General features: G+C 31.6%; 1 protein-coding gene across 1 annotated transcript in view; it reads left to right on the top strand.

The window, feature by feature from the left end:
* Window positions 1–14,873, top strand: part of LOC129216412 (Krueppel-like factor 5) — a 96,433-nt gene extending 81,560 nt beyond the window's left edge. The window contains exon 2 of the mRNA XM_054850627.1: window positions 13,674–14,873. Within this exon, the coding sequence (XP_054706602.1) occupies window positions 13,674–14,873 (1,200 nt within the window). The remainder of the gene's footprint in view (window positions 1–13,673) is intronic.
* Window positions 14,874–17,882: the final 3,009 nt, after the last annotated feature.

A 17,882-nucleotide genomic window follows, 5' to 3' on the forward strand; every position in this document is an offset into this window, starting at 1 on the left:
CTTCTGCATAGAAAAAACTATTGATTATGTGAGAATTTTCGTATTTTGACTGATTGACGCGTATTAAGGTGCGCAGAACCTAACTTAATAATTTTAGGGTTAGTTCAGTTCACCAAAAACGTCGACAAAATATTTATCAGCGGGATGAAGAATATTGAAACCAGTTGAAAATGTTGATGCTTTTTACTAAAGGGGAAAAATCCACATATCATTTGGAAATTCATAGAATCTTTTCCAAACCTTTTTTTCTTTAATAGCCAGCAGATTTCACGTGGAAAGGTAGTGATTTGTGCTGCGTACCCATGTCTTCATAAATCTTGCTAAAGCGTCTTGACTGGAGAAATTGAGATTTGGAAAAAAAAACGACTTCTGATGTTTCATAAAGAACTTTCCCCAAGTTAGATGGTATTTACTTGATCATGCTGGCGTGACACTGTACAACCAGGGCTGTGAAGTCAGAGTCAGAATCGGAGTCGGAGTCGGCCTGATTTTTGGGGTAAAGGAGTCGGAGTCGTTTGAAAATATGTCGACTCTGACTTCAACTCCGGGTTCCTTTTTTTTCTTTAATTTTCAGACTCTCCTAGCATTTTTTAAAAAACTGACTACCAATAAATTTGATTACATGCATAAAGGCCTACTAATAAGAAAATAACTGTCATTGTGACAACCAGCTGGTTTGATGGTTTATCAAACTTTCTGTAACAGTTACCTACGCCGTGTCCTAGTTTGCTTATTTTCTAACTTTATATATAACTAATAGCAACTGTCATCAAACAGTTTTGTTGCGTAATCACTTTCAAATAAAGACAATAATATATTTTTTTCCTCGGTCTAATAATGCAAAATAGTAAAGTTGTGCTTGCAGTCGAGAAACTTCTGAGGGTGCTTGATAAATTCAAATAAGTGTTGGTACGAAAGCGCAAATCCAAAAGATCCATCAAAATATAAATGTTTTTTTTTTTTGAATTTAAAGACTTTATCTAAGAAAGCTTGGTTATCAATGAAAAGTACAAAATAAAATAAATACATGATTCATTGGTTACAACAATCAATAATTGTAATTAATCCAAAAATCTTCCTATTAAAGTTAATTCTGAAGTCGCCAATAAAATTAAAATTATAAATTGAGCCAAGAAAGGTAGGGATAGTAAAAGCTATTCGTACAAAGCTGTATACCGCCGCATTTTGTGTAAAATAATTGTTGTGTAATGTACCCGACCTCTCTCCGCAATACAGTGCAACATTTCTGTTAAAATTTTTAAGATAAAATTTAAGATTTGTTATTGGGGAAATGTTTCAGAATTAAATTTCAATTTTTATAAACTCTAAAATTAAGTTGAGGTGTCACCCATCAGATGGGCGTCACACGGGGAGGAGAGAGGGGACCGGCCTCTCTCAAGAAAAGTTTTTTGATTTAGCAAAAAAGTTTTTTATACTCAAAACTTTTTCTCCCACTCTTCTCTGTGCTTTCAAAAATTGAAAGCACAAGATTTGATCAACATCTATTTGTTAAACATTAAAGGGAAGCAAGTTAATCCTTTTCAATTCTTTTAAAAATGGGATTTTTAAGTAATCTCACCTAAGAAATCGCAACTATTGCACAATTTGATTTTCAAAATAAAGTTCTAACGTTGTATGCATCTTAGAATTACAATAAAATACAACGCGAAAATTTCATAAAGAGGAATTAGTATTGTAATCTCTGTTTGGGGAGTTTTCCTCCTTTTTTTTCATGTAGAGGGGGGGGGAGGGATTGGAAAAAAATAAATAAAAATAAATAAAAAAACCGGAGTCGGAGTCGGCAATTTTCTTCCGACTCCGCAGCCCTGTGTACAACAATACAAAACACTGCAATGGCTAATATTTCTAGAGTGACATTTTAGATTCTTGATAATGTTTATTTCATTTTTCTCGACACTAGGGGAAAATAAATTTATGAAACGGTTGACTCATGACGGAACCCTTCATATACTTTGGCGGAACCCAAAGGTTCCGCGTAACACATGTTGCAATAAACAAATATTTTTCAAAGTATCATAAACTTGGTGAGTTTCCTGTGAGTTACGATAATGTAGTCGACTCAACGACACTAGAGATAAACTACGGCATTGCAGGACTGTTTTACCTTTTTATGAACTTTTTTCAGTTATTAATTTTCTTTTCAAATACTTTTCGCGAACAAAATTTTTGAACATCCACCACAATCACGTTACCATTACTCTAAAGCTTGACTCCGGAGATGTTGTGGGTGAAGCGGAAATGAAAACATACCGCTTTATTTAACAACTAGTGGTACCCGCACGGCTTTGCCCGTAGTAGAAAATTAAAAGGTCATTTGGTTCGCCTGTATATTTACAAATAATGTATGACGAATTTCTCGCCAATTAGCTATGTTCATTCGCTCTCCCATTCCACGTCATGATAATTCCGTAATTTACTCATCCATCTTATGATAATTTTGCTCCGGAATATGTTTTTGAAATTGAAATAGAAAAAGAAGAAAATCGAATTTTCGAAAAATCGCTTCGAGTTGCACACCCCCATTCTACAAACTAATTGTGTGCCAAATTTCGTGAAAATCGGCCGAACGGTCTACGCGCTATGCGCGTCACAGAGATCCAGACATCCTGACAGAGAGATTTTGAGCTTTATTATTAGTAAAGATAAAGATAGGTTCACTCAAAGAGAACGCGAAAGCTATAAAGTCTCTTAATCTCGCACATCCTATCCATTATAAAATAAAGTGGTCTGTTTCCGCTTCGAGTTCATGCGCCATCTCTCCGTGGTCAGCCTTTACACAAGTTTCCTAATAATTCTTCCCAAAACCGAAAGCTACCCTTTCCGTTCTAGGGATAAGTTTCAATTTCTTTGCTGCATTTCACCCAAAATCGCACATTTTTTGAAGTATAAAGCAACAGCAAACGTTTCACAAAAATATCTTTTGTAAAACGTTTACCTTTTCTGAAAAAAAAAAAACAAGCAATTATAGCAGAGAATAATGTATGCACAGGTGCTTCGGGGTCAGAAGGAACCAATTTATGAAACGTTTAATTTACAGAACGTACACAATTTTCACTCCATTTACTTCGTTCCAATATTTATGATAAAGTATGCACGTCAAATAGACTTTTCACTGTGCATTTGCGAAAGGTAGCAGTTTATAACATTTTGCAGCCAAATGTATCGGTTAACTTAAAATAAAAATTAGATTCGCTTGGTCGTGAAATAATAAGCATTAGATGAACAATGAATGAACCACTTTTTTAACATTTTGATTTAATCAGTGGAGTTTCTTGCACTTGTTTATTATCAATCCGTGACTAGAGCTATACTATATTGTCTAAAAATATATAAATGATATTCTTCATCTTGCCCCGGCTTCCCGTACAGATTTGTGAACAATCCCTCACCATTCATTGCTCTTAAGGTCTAGTCATTTAATAAAACTTAAAAAGTAAGAAAACGAATTCTGTATCAAAACGGAAATGATTATATTTTCAAATATTATAAGAATTGCCGTGTGTATCCGCTATTTCAATACAAAATTCCTAAAACTAATAATCTATTTGCATTGTTAGTTTTGAAAGCCACACATGAGTATTAATTGTATCCTTTCGGAAAACCAATATTAAATTATTTAAAATTACATTGACTAATGGAATAAAAACAAGTTCTGCGGTCAAGCAGCGGAAACGAAAATGCCAATTCATTTCCTGAGGTTATTTTGTTTTATATCTTTTCCCAAGTTTACTTTCATGGTGGTACTTCGTCTGATTGCTCCTACGCAGAAATCGTTTTCATTAATGAGAAAATTATTTTTGTCATTCTTGAAAACTCAATCATGTATAACATAGGAAAATTACTAAGTAGCGTTATTTAAATACAAGTTTTTAGAAACTTTAATTGCTTCCCATGCTCAAAAATTTTTTTCAATTTATCAGTTTGCGGTCAAGGGCGTGAGAACACAAACGGAAGATTTTCCAATATCTTTATAAAATGGCAATTAGATTTAAAAAAGTTATCTGGTCTAGAACTTTACTGTAGTACTAGCCGCTTTTGTTTGCCATTTTGTACTCCATTTTCGGTCACAAATATCAATTTTGTAAAAGGATCAGTAGCTGTTTTACGGGAGGGTTTAAGTAATAGAATCAAGATTTTTAATGAAACGAAACTATATTTTGGACTTATTTTTTGCAAAGTACTTTAAAGGAATGAAAAAAAGGTTTCACGTCTCATAAAAATAAGGCTAAGGACAAATATATGCCATCAAAAAATGATTTCATTATAAATTGAACAATGCAAAACTTGATGGCAAATTTACTCTCCCTGTTTAATGATTTTTCTTTGAAACGTTCCGTTCGAAAGCAATTGTTTTTGTTATGCAAGCTCCTGGCCTAGCCTTTTATTGGAACAACGTTTCCTTGAATTTTAAAGAATTATAAAAATGTCACAGTTATAGCCTACGTATAAATTTGAAACCTACATAAATCTTTGTAAAATAGGTAGACTGTCTTGGACCAAACTTTAGTGAAATGCATTTTATTGTAGGAATGGGTAAAAAAGAAATATTTGATTTGATATTTTAATGTTTTCTTTCAATTCGAATTTTTCTAAACATTAGTGCGCATGGGAAGAATGCAACCCCCTTTCTTGAAATTATGGGGAAATTATACTTATTTTTTAGTAGTAAAATATTGAAGCAAACCTGGAACACGTTTACTTCAGAACCGTCCTTGCCAAGCGGTTACTATAGAGCTGCAATAAACGCGTTAAACTAAACTGTTCAATTTGTACATTAATAAAAATAACCGGAAAATATTGTTAACTTATTGAGGGGGAATAAAATTTTGGAAACTTTTATCTTATGAAGAAATATTGTAGTTCTCGAATCATCCGTAATTATATTAACGTTTTATAATTGAATAAATGAGAAAATTTTTGCCATAAGAAATACCAACAAAAGGAATTGGTGCCTTATTTTCACGTCCTCTGCAATCAATCGACAAACAGCTAACAGCATTCCCAACCTATGGTGAATTATAATATAAGCTAAAAATAAATTAAAGCACACGTACAAAAATTTTCTGTTGTAAATCAAAACAAATTTTTGTTATTACAAAATGATAAATTTTCTGCTATTAATGTTTTCAATATTAATTGAAACCTACTAATAATCGGTGCAGTATTTTTTTAATTGATATATTAAATCTATTTTAAATCTTTTATGTAATTACTCAAGTGGGGGGGGGGAGGGGCAAAGTAAAATAGTTCATTTTGTTTACTCATTCAATCATTTGTTAAATCTCTTACTTAATCATTTATTTATTAATTAATTTAAATTCCTTCATTTAATAACTCATTTATTTATTCATTCATTCACTTATTTTATATTTTTCATTCGCTATTTTATTCACTTATTTTTTTCTTATAATAATTCAATTATTTATTTTTTTATCCGTTTATTGTTTCATTATCTCTTCATTTATTCATTCACTTATATTTACTTACTCAATCATTTAATGAAAAATGTTTTAATTACTTAAATAAAAAATATTTCATTAGAAAAATCTTCTATTTTTCACTTCCTCTATGAAAAAAAAAGTAAATGTTTTATGTATTTATTTTTTTCAGGCAAAAATTTACTGTAAAAGATAAAAAGTAATGTGTCAATGCAAGTTTTATCATAAAATACAATGTTCTTTGTGTACCGCAATTTTCAATTTGTTTATTCTAAAAACGTAAGCTATCATAACCATTTCAGTTTGCCCCACATTCCTCGTCTTTTTAAATTAACTAACAATAAAACTATAAATGTAATATAAAAAGTAATAATTATAAGTGTTTTTTCATAAGTATCAAAAATAATAGTTATAAGTGTTTACTACTTTTTTTACTATTCATAAAACCCTTTACTAACATTAATATTAAGAAACGTTTTTTCTTCAAATTAATTTCGTAAAACATATCATGATTACATATTCTCCTTTCTTACCTGCATTAATTCAAAAAAGTGAAAACGTACTAATTCAAAAATTGGATTTTATTTCGCTTTAAAATAAGAAGGCTATGCTTTCGGACCCTGTGGCATATTTTCAATAGTTTACTAAATTATCGGTGGTGCGATTATCAGTGGTTCGGATTATCAGCGGGTCTTTTGACACTTTTTTTTAACGGTGATGACTTACAACAAACCATATAGTCATTATATGTTTTTTAAACTTATGATGTGTTATGGTTCGTTTTTAGCTATTACGTATATGTTTTATATTCAATGTAGCTATTATTTAAATGTATGTGTGAATGTTATTCATTAGTATCGTTCCATATCTATTTAAATGTATATATATATATATATATATATATATATATATATATATATATATATATATATATGTATGTATGTATGTATGTATGATGTATGTATGTATGTATACAGTAAGATCAGGTGGGGAGGAATGGGTAGTTTATTTAATCTTTGAGTGACAGGGGAAAAAAACATTAAAAAAAATAATAAATAAAAACACTAATGTTATCTACAGTAGTTAGGTTTTATTGTGGTTCAAGAAAAAACTGAATGGAAAGAGTCAGTTTAGTGGCAGTCTCCTTGAAAGTTACATTGCAAAAATCAAAACTAACTGACATCTTTGTTTTCAGGATTTTGATTGAATTTAGATAGCATTCTATTACTGTTATTTTCATTTAAGGAAGTCTCCTTTTTCAACTGAAAAAAATCAGAAAAGAAAAATTCCATACATTTTAAGAAATATGTTAAAAAATGTTAAGTGCGGTGGAATGTGTATAAATGGCACAATGACATAAGTTGTATAATTATCATTTTTTCTCATTAAAAGTTTTTCTCTGAAGTAAGTTGTTCATTTTATCGAAGATTTTATATTCTGAAATCCTTATGGTATGGAGTTGTTTATGGTTGCACTAAATCTGGTTGGATGGAAGACACAATCTTTGAAGAATGGTTCAAACTTTTGGCAAGGCATCTGAAAAGATATGCAAGCCATCTGACGTATGAAACTGTAAAGCATGCTATCTATAAAGAAATTATCATTTGCCTACCACCTAATACGAGTCATGCTCAGCAACCACTAGACAAAGACAGAGCTGACTAAATAAATTGAAAACCGGTCTGATCAAACTTCAATTCCACTGAGTTTATGTACAATATCTACAGGCGATTGGGTGTTAGTTATAAAACATACATTGCTACTAACATTGCTAAGAAATTTAAAAAATATTTTATTGATCAAGTTCTAGTACCTTTAGATACTTGTGCTTATGCTGTAAAAATTCTTAAGTCTTTTTTGGAAACTTTTTCACCTTCCTCAATAATGCGAAAATGGAGATTGAAGAAGAACAGATCATCAAAAAACTAAGTCAGTCAGTCCTCAATAATCGTGGACATTATACCTTTAATTCAAGTGAAATTACAGACTATATTGTTCAATTGATTTCTATCCTTATACAGTCGACTGCCGCTACAACGCGATCCGACTTACGCGAAATGGCGATGACGCGAGTTTTTCAGGAGTAACGAATTTTATAGCAAAAGCGATTTTCTCGCTCTCAATACTAAACATTGACTTCGTGAATGTACTTTCATCCTTTCAACATCACTGACTGCGCAAATTTCGACACACCGCACTATGAACATAACTTTATTAGTGCATTACCACTGCTCATTTTTTCATTTATTTATTCTAAATATGAAATGTGATGAAATATACTGGCATCTAGACACGTTGTTTCATCTAAAGTTTGAAGATGGAAACAAAAAGCGAAAGTTTGTGACAATTTAAGAAAATGTAAAGATTCTTGATACGCTTCAACAACTAGAAAGTGGGTCGAAGGCACGACAATTAGGGATGAGTGAATCTTTCATACGTATAAATCAAAAGTCAAGAGAAGGCAATCCGTGTAAGTTCAGAGCTTAAGTTGTAATATGAAGCTCGCAGAGTAGTGTTTAAGCAAAATGTAAACAATATGAAATTGGAATCTGCTCTTGTATTGTATATTATAAAGACCCTGAAAGAGGGGTGTTACCATAGATGTAAGTCTTATAAAAGTAAATGCGAAGCTACTGTTTTTAAAAATATATTAGAATAACTTTCAGATTGCTCAGCATAAATCATCCTCTTCAATTTTTAAGTTATAAATGGAACTTATTGTACCTACTGCATAGTACTCTTACAGTGCTGTGCTTTATTATTACTTCATACTGTACGTACCGTACTGTTTTATTCTTATGTCTCTCATTGATCATTGATTTTGTGCATCGTAACAGTATTTTATGTTGAATAATGCAGCTTTAAAAAAAAAAAACGGTAAAAATTCATCTCTTTATGTAAGAAGCGTTAATATATTGTTACAAAATGGTCTAAAATAATTTTAAAAGTTCTTAAAAATGTCTAAAATGATTGGGTATGTTTATAAAAAAAATCATATACACAACACTTTTCTACAACGCGAAATTTCGACCCACCCGAGAAGTCTTGGAACGCATCCCTCGTGTAAGTCGAGATCCGACTGTATTAATATATTTTTGTGAAAAAATAGTAAATAAATTCATGTTTTTACTCTGAAATTTAATTTAAAATAGAACTACCCATTTCACCACACCCCATGGGATGAAATGGGTATAAAAACAGACTTTGAAATAACAGTTTTTTCACTAAACAATGAAATTATTTCAGCAATAATAACTATGGATATGTGAAGTGTATTGTTGAAATGTAAAAACTCAGTTGTGGTTTTTTAATTGTTGGATATTAGATTTGAATAGCTGGACAATCATTTCAAAAATACCTCTTTTTATACCCATTCCACCCCACCGGACCCTATGAATATAAGTACACATAAAGTGTCTAAAAACCTGCTCACTGAATGAACTCCCTGAACACCCTTTGCATTCTTTCACTTAATCTCGCTCTCTTTCTCTTAATCTTTTCATCAAATAAAAGCAAACTAAGAAACGAATCTAAGACCAAGTTGTTTACGAAAAATAACTTACGCATGTAGAAGTTTTAATAATTATTTATTTTAAGAATTTCTCTTTTACAAACTTGTCGCTGAAATTCAACTGCGTATTTTCTAAAAAAAATGCTATATTTATCTTGACCAACTTTCAAGGCAAATAAAATAGTACTTATGTAACTCTTAATGGGGTCATGATGCAAATGTGTTTTTCTTTCTATCAGATTCTTCAAAAAAAGAATCAAAATCAAACTATCAATGCGAATGAATTTGTAAATTCTCTGATTGTTTATGACTTTCTCATTTCCAGGAAACGTTGCAAGTATTTAAATAACTCAAAAACATAAACCCGATTTCAATTACTCAAATTGGTTATTAGAGGTCAATTTAATCATTTGGAGCATTTATGAAAGAAAGACGGTATTGCAAATTTCATTTCGCATTTCCTTTTCTTTTGACTTTCACTTACTGACAACGAACTTTTCGTGGGAACTTTACATTGAAAAGAAATATAACTGGGACAACTGGTTATTAGTAGATAAAATGAATTATCTCTCGGTTGAATTTTTCAATTGAACTTATGAGTCATCATATCCTGTAAACGCTTTTCATTCCGATGTAAAAAATACTTCTTGTCGCTAAATGTGTTTATTGGATACTAGCGGTAACCGCACGGCTTTGCCCGTAGTAGAAAATTAAAAGTTCATTTGGTTCCCTGTATATTTACTAATATTGTATGATGAATTTTTCGCCAATATGCTATGTTAATTTGCTCGTCCAAGTAATGATAATTTGCTCGTCCATGTAATGGTAATTTACTCGTCCATGCTATGGTAATTCGCTCAGTAAAATAGTCTTAAAATTGGAATATATAAAGAACAAAATCGAATTTTTAAAAAATCGCTTCAAGTTGCTCACCTTTATGCTACGAACCAATTTTGTGTCAAATTTCATGAAAATCTGCCCAACGGTCTAGGCGCTATGTATGTAATAGATAGAGATCCAGACATATAGACTTTCAGCTTTAATATTAGAAAAGATAAAGAATACGCAATTGTGTTTAACTGGTTGTCTTTATCGACATTTTCCATTATTTATTTTCAAAAATCCAGATCCAAATTAATTTTATTTTTGGTGAACGTAAAGCAAAATCATATTTACTAGAACGTCTTTTGCACTTCGAAAATATAAGATTTAAATATAATATTGTTTTGCTAGCTCTTCAAAAGTATTAGAGCTGTGCAAAATACTTTTTACGTATATTTCCAACATCGCTAGATGTGTAGCTAAGAAATAACAGTAAAGTTCGATAACTAAATCGAAATTGTGAGATACTTTGTATTTGAAAAGTCGAAAGCGTTTTGAACTGTGTTTTGAAGTTTTAGATTTTGCACATTTGGTACTTTTGAAGAATGGTATAAAGATTTTTGATGCTGCCAAAGTGTAATTGATAGGGTTAACATAGACCTGACATCTACGGAGAACTTCAGATGCATGTCTTCAAGTCGACCTAAACAATTGGGTGGTTTCCTTCAGTCAAAAGTAGTACTTTTAGTCAATGAAATGGATAGAATTAGCAAAAAAAAAAAAAAAAACATGGACCCAGAAAATACTTTGATTTTCCCAACTCATTTTTTTTAATTAATTTTTTTAAATGTCCGATTTTTCAAACAAGGCGTGGTCTTTAAGCCGTCACAAATGATGCAATTTCACGAATCTTTCCACTACGTTTCCACGTTATGATAATCAAGCAGCGAATTAAAAGTGCGCTCTACGCTTGCTATCAACCATATCGTTGCCAATACACGTGAGTAAAGATGCGAATTAAATATTTTGTTCTGTGAATAGCAACATTGAATGGCATTTCATCATTTGTGATGTCACACGACCGAAGTGTAAACAATGAAAGCGCTATGATTCTATGTTTTTAAGCATGCTGTTTCAGAAAAAAATACTTTTAAAATTTTCGAAACGATCCCATTGCCTGAGCTGCAGTTGTGATGGTTATTATAGACTTTTACTTGAGTCACAACTCGGATTTTTTATCTATAAAGTGCTACAGTAATGAAGTAGCACACGTTCTTATACATCGAAATTTTTTTCTCTTTATGTTATGATTTCTTCTGCCTGTACAATAATTAAGCTCTTTTTCAGAATTCATTATTTTTTAAGCATAATATGTGTAATAGATAGTGAAAATCAAGAAAAAGCGCGCAATATGGGATAGCGCGCAGTATAGCTTAAGAAACGTAATACTTGACAAAAGAAGTTACTTTTCCTTCAGAAAAGAAACGACTACGAACTTTTCACTCGCTGCAAAAAAATCAAAAAGTTTCACTCTATTGTACAAATTGTGCGTTAACACGAAACTTGATTTTTATAAAATGAGAAAGGGGCCATTCATTAATTACGTAATGGTCTCAAAGTGGGGGATGAGTGGGTTACAAGAATCTCTATATATCCTTACTTTGGGGGAAGGGAGGTGTCAAATCCATTCTTACGTAATATTTTCCAAGTCGACATTTTATATTAGAAATTGAGCGGTCAATGAAAGAGATCATATTTCATTAGGATTGTGGAAGGTAAAAAACGTATTAGGAAGAGTTTTTTTTACTTGTTTTACAAAGAATGAATATTGTAAAATCTAATTGAAGAATCGCACTATTCATGGCATGTTTTAATTTTAATTAGTATCGCATCTTATAATGTATTTGAAAAATAAAAATCTTTGATTTACGTGAAACTGAGAGTATTAGTGTAAATGATCCTTTTCTGACAACATTTAATTCTTTTGAAAAATTAAACACTTCGCATGGGGGGAGGAGGGGTTAAAAATTGCGAAAATCATCCTTACGTAATTAATGAATTTCCCCAAAGGTTTTAGAGGTTTCCCCAAAGGGTTAGTGCTTTGCTAAAATGCATTATCAGTTTCAATTGCAAAGTTTTTTAACGGGCTTCTTTTTTTATTACCAAAAGCAAAGAAATAGTTATCTATGTACTTCACGTTCGTAATAAAGAATATTTTCTTCATAAAACTAATTTCTCATAAAATTGACATGCTTGTGATAAAATACACAACAATTTAATGCGAAAAATTTTAATATTTATAGTTAGAACTGAATACTAAGAACTACGTTTGGAAACACTTGACGTTCAGAGGGTTTATCACAGCAGCGTTTGCCTCATAATCTTATTGTTAATGCTCTCAGACTGTTAAAACAAAACTGTAAAAAAAAAAAAAAAGTTTTCATAAGGTTCTTAAGTTTGTTACTTTGTAAAAGGGGAGAATTTAATCAGTAATTTCGTACACACAATGACTGCTCTTTATTTCATCATGATTTTTTCATTAACCACACACAGATAACGAAAGATCTGGAGAGAAGTTTCCATTAAGGCATCATTAAAAGAAATTAGTCTTCCAATTATGTTCCACACTAATTCGAATTCGCATTGATACATTGAAACTTTAATCCAAGTTGCGCATGATTTATTACCATTTTGGTTTTACTTTTCCCCGGAGTTATGGAACGTTAGCAGAGAAAAAGAAAGCATAAAGTTAAATATTTACTTTAATGAAAAAAATATGCTAATACAGCATCTTTTGTGGTTCACTGTATTTAATCTATACAGTGAACCACAAGCAGACTGCCACCACAAACCGCAAATACAGAACGAAAAACTATATTAGCTAAATTGTTATGCAAATTTTACGGATTTTTGACATCAGATTTGAAAAAGAATAATTGTATTCAATTAGTATACAATAAATAAAACGTCAAATTAGTTCAAGGCAAGTGGAGAAATAAGTAAACGTTGCTTAGTTTCCGTGAACGGGAATACTTGTTTTCAGTTTTCGACCTTTTTTGTGGCAGAACAATACAAAAGGAATTGTTTTCAATATTTAATTTTAGCGCTTGTGTTATTTTTTTGTTTCTTTTGAAGGTAATCACTTGCATTGAAACTATACGACAAACAAGAGCTGCCAAATGAAGCATTAAGTTGTAATTACTTCTCTTTATCTCGAAATTCAACAGGCTAATTAAAGATTAATAATTGCTATACTAACATAATTCAATCACAACGCTCAAGTGCTTCACTATTTTTTGTATTTGTTTTAATAATAAAATCAAGAAAGAAAAAGAACGATTCTTTGAAAGACTGAAGCGAAGAAAAACATGATTTCGTTTTAAAAACTTTATTTTAAACGCTCGTATAAATTGTTTTATTTAACTTCGCTGTGATTCATATTTGTTTTAATGAGTTTCCCCGATATGAAGCCCCTGTTTTTGTTTTCCAAAAAATGTTTTAAAGGTTAATCATTTCATTGAAATTTTGTTTGAAATTAAAACATACCAAGAGCATCCCCCCCCCCTTTTTTTTTTCAAGGCTTTAAATTATTCCTTGAATTTTTGAGGAATGAAATTAAATAGTTAAATATACAAAAACATACAAGGATCAGCAGTCCTTTTTCATAGTTTTACTGACTGAAAATTCGTTAAAGCTACTAGCACACAATCACCGTTCTTGTAAAAGTGCTCACTAATTGCACCACTGTTATTGCAGTGCATTAACTCTTAAGTCATGAACAGTAATTAGTTAGAAAACATTAGTAAAAGTTAATTAAAATGTGCAACTTAGTTTGTAACAAATTTTAATCACGATTTTCACATTTATTTTTATTTTTACAGATGTGGCAGGATATCGAAAGTGTTCTTTTAGGAGACATCCACATTCCTGAGCATCAGATGAAAATTCCAGTGTCTGCATGTTCCACAAAGTACCACTCTCTACAACCTCCATCAGCTCCTGATAGTGTTGCAAAAAGGTTGATGGCACCGCCTCTGAACACACAGCTGTCAACCGAAGAAATTTCCACACCTAACAGGTACGAAGATATTGGTGCCTATATGGACTTTGTTTTGAGCAGTTCCTCTAGTGGTAATGCCCATTCGACTGTGATCTATTCCGATGATGTTAGTTTCGATGATCGTGGGAAGTCAGGTGGTTGTCCTGATAATAACGGAGCAAATAATTCCTTAGAAGTTTCTGACGGTAGCATGTCGCCCATAACTGCCGCCGAGTACGGAAAAGAGAGGTTTACGCAACTAAGCAACTGTGTTCAACAACAACAACCTAATACCCACGTTATGCCTACTCCGTATACTACAACGTTATCTCAGAACATGTGGGTGACGTATAACGCGAATGCCAATGCCGTAATTGCAAACCAGATGTCTCCACCTGCTTCCCCAGAAAGGACAGGTCAACTAGCCATGAAGGCATCTGGGGGTCTTTTAGTAGATGGTTTCGTGCCTCCCCATATTTTACCAGCATCCCAATTCCCTGTTGTTCCACATGCTGGGCAGCCCCAGCCAGCGCAACAGCATCAGCAACAGCCTCCTCACTTGAGGATGGTGACTCCTCCTTCTTCACCACATCTCGCCGAGCTACTCAGCAACAATCGTGCCACTAACAGCTTCACTACATCTCATCAAACTGTTTTTACTAGTCTACCAGAGATAGTTGAACAGCAGCAGCAACCGCCATCACAGCAACAGCAAGCGTCTGCTATCGTGGGCAAACCGAAAAGAGGGCGGCGGAGTTTTGGAAGGAAAAAAATAACGACGCATACCTGCTCTCACCCCGGTTGTTCTAAAACGTACACGAAGAGTTCTCACTTAAAGGCCCATCTCAGGACCCACACGGGGGAAAAGCCATACCAATGTAACTGGAAAGGTTGCGGCTGGAAATTCGCCCGATCTGATGAACTAACTCGCCACTACAGGAAACACACTGGTGACAGACCATTTCAATGCAGACTATGTGAACGAGCCTTTTCAAGGTCCGATCACCTTTCGTTACACATGAAAAGGCACACAGCTGTTTAAATGGAATTAACCTTGCTATATTTCTCCAATTCTTAACTTTATAACATGCTATGTTCATCAAAATGGTTTCACACAGATACTTTTCAACTTGAAAATTAAATCACTATTATAAAGTTTCGTTTAATATAACTTTAAATGGTTTGAAAGATATGATGACATCAGAACCCAATGTAAGTTTCTCTGTTGAATAACAGGAGTGCAAAACTGGGTATGCAATCATAAAGGTGACGTTGAACTTCTTATTTTTACTTGCATTTCATAATTTAATTAATTTTTCGCCTATTTTTCAGTTTGCATCGACATTATTTCTCTCTTTTTTGAAATAAAAAGTTATCATAGCTGATGCACAAGCTGGGGAAAATACGTAATTTAAATTAAAGTTCTACTAAAACGGGCAAAATGATCTTATAGTATAAGATCATTTTCCTCATAATCTATATATGTAATTTAGCTTGAAAGTTAGAAGAGCAAAAAAAACATGAATCTTTTTTTGCACTCCTCTGCAGCATATATATTTTAAGAACTGTTATTCAATCTAAATAATTAAACCAACATGAATGCCTATGCTGAAACGCAAGACAAGGGGGTTTCAAAATAAACATACCATTGATCATTTAAAAGCGCAACATAATTATAATATATTTTTGGTTTTGATCAACATCTCTTGAACACGATTGCTCGCTTCAATAAGTGTAAATAGCGTGTTCTCAAAATATTTCCAAGATTTAATTTTTCTACAAAATTGAAACAGTTTTGGAATTTTATCCTTAACAAAGCGTAACATTACAGTTTGAGCAATTAATTCACTACATATTAAAATCAGAAAATATTTTTAAATCAAAGTATTTATCGTTGAAACCATGTCGTGTCTGTGAAAATCATTTTCGATTGCAGCTTTATTTGGATTTGAAAATAATTTTAAAATTTTTTTTTCTGTACTTGAAAGAAAAAGAACTAAAAAATATTTTAACGGAGAAAAAGAAAATAATTCTTGAAAATTAACTAATTTAGAATGTATAAGTTTTGAAAATTTCTATCCGGCAATAATTTGTGGGAAACATTTAAAAATCAAATCCAAGTCATTATCCAAAGTCAATTTTGAGAATTGAAACTTTTAAACATGAGTTCAAATCTCTTATGTATAAAATGTACTTCATGTTTACGAACAAAACAAAATTGTAATGCGAACAACTTGTATAATTTATTTTTGTTTCAATTTATTTAGCGTTTTGAGCTACAATTGACAAACGAATTTATTTGTTTATATATCTGCTGTCTAGTCTTGTAAGTGGTACATTCCTACAAAATATCAGAGATTTATCAAAGAAAATATACGAATATAATTATTATCTTGAAACAGATGTTGTAATTCAATATTTTTATACTTTGTCAAAGTTGAATATTTTTCAGATTTTATAAATGTACATTTTATTTATGTTTTTAAAATTTTAATTTAATATTTTAGAAATGATTTATGTATTTTTGTCGAGTATATATGAATTGTGTTTTATTGGAAAATTGTAACTGAAATGATTTAAACATCGATTTTACGCATGTTTAGCTGTTTTAAAAGTGATAACTTATCAGACATTTTAAACTTTATTTTTTCTGTAAACTGCAGTAAAATAATAGATAATTGTTCGTTAGAAGAACCTTGCTTATTTAATTGCTTATATCACAATAGAATTATATACGCCATAGTAAAAGTGCTACTTAATCTGTCAATGTCCGGTATTTACAGATGTTGTGAAACGAAGTTTTAACTTAAACATCTAGCATAGATTTTCCTTTAATTGTATTTTTGCAAATGTGCTTCACTGTTAATAATGCAAAATTTTATATTTAACGTTAATGAGTTTGTAAGTAAAAGAAAAAACTTGTGAGAGCTATTTTAGGGTGAAATCAGAGCTTTAGTGATAGATACATAATTGAAGAAACAGCGCTCATATTCAATGCCCAATGACAGGTTTGCTCATATCGCTTAAAGCTGTAGTTCATGTTTTTGTCTTTCATTGTTGTCATAAATGTCTCTGAAATTAATAAAACAAGAATTAAATTGATGAACATACATTTTATCAGGAATTTCTTTTATAAGTACAGTGATACTAGTGCTATATTAAATGCTGTTCATTTTATGTGCACACTACAACCTCAATTGACCGAAATCAAATGTGACTGGAACAACTTCGGTTAATCAAAAGATTCCATATTAAAGAGAATACATGAAAATGACAATAAAAAGACTAATGTATTTTAACTCTGGATTTAAACTTGTCCATATTTCCAAAATACCTTTCAATGTGATTTTTTTAATGTATGTTTATTTTGTTATAAACAATGGGTTTGTTTAAAAAATGTCATATAAAACAGAAAATGATACCACCTAGTGGATAGTATGACGGAGTCTGAAAATAATATTGTTTTCTTTCTTTCAAACAAGTACATTTTGATGAAGCTTTAACTTGCAATCAGTCATGCAAATATCCTCATTATTAAAAGATTTTTACTGTCTTGTAAGAAAATTTTCAGTCCCTGATCGATAAAAATCACGTGGTCTTGGAATGTTTGAAGGAGTCATTTTGGATGTCAGAAAATTTTTAAGCTATTTGTTACATAGGCAACGGAATAAAGGAAAATCAGTTGGTACAATGGTGTAATGTGAGGTGAGTATAGCGGTGGTGGCAGCTTCCAGGAGTTCATTAATTTTTTCCAAGACTTCGTTTTGAGCAGTGTGCTCTTGCGTAATAGTGTTTCACAATCACGCTTTTTCTATCGACAATTGCTGTTATAGAGTCGTCTGCCATTGAGCCATCTGATTTCCTTTTGTTTCAATCGACTTACAACAATAATCTTAAAAATTTGGTTGATATCCGAAATGCGATCTTCGGATTTTTCGATTAAAATCTATTTGATTTTCTCCGATTCCGGATTCAAAATTTGCTCATTGGAAAGAGTTTGTCAAAAGAGGGTACTTAAACTGTTGATTAAAAATAGAAATTTGTTAAAGGT

The sequence above is a fragment of the Uloborus diversus genome, chromosome 2, assembly GCF_026930045.1.
Source record: "Uloborus diversus isolate 005 chromosome 2, Udiv.v.3.1, whole genome shotgun sequence".
NCBI lineage: Eukaryota > Metazoa > Arthropoda > Arachnida > Araneae > Uloboridae > Uloborus > Uloborus diversus.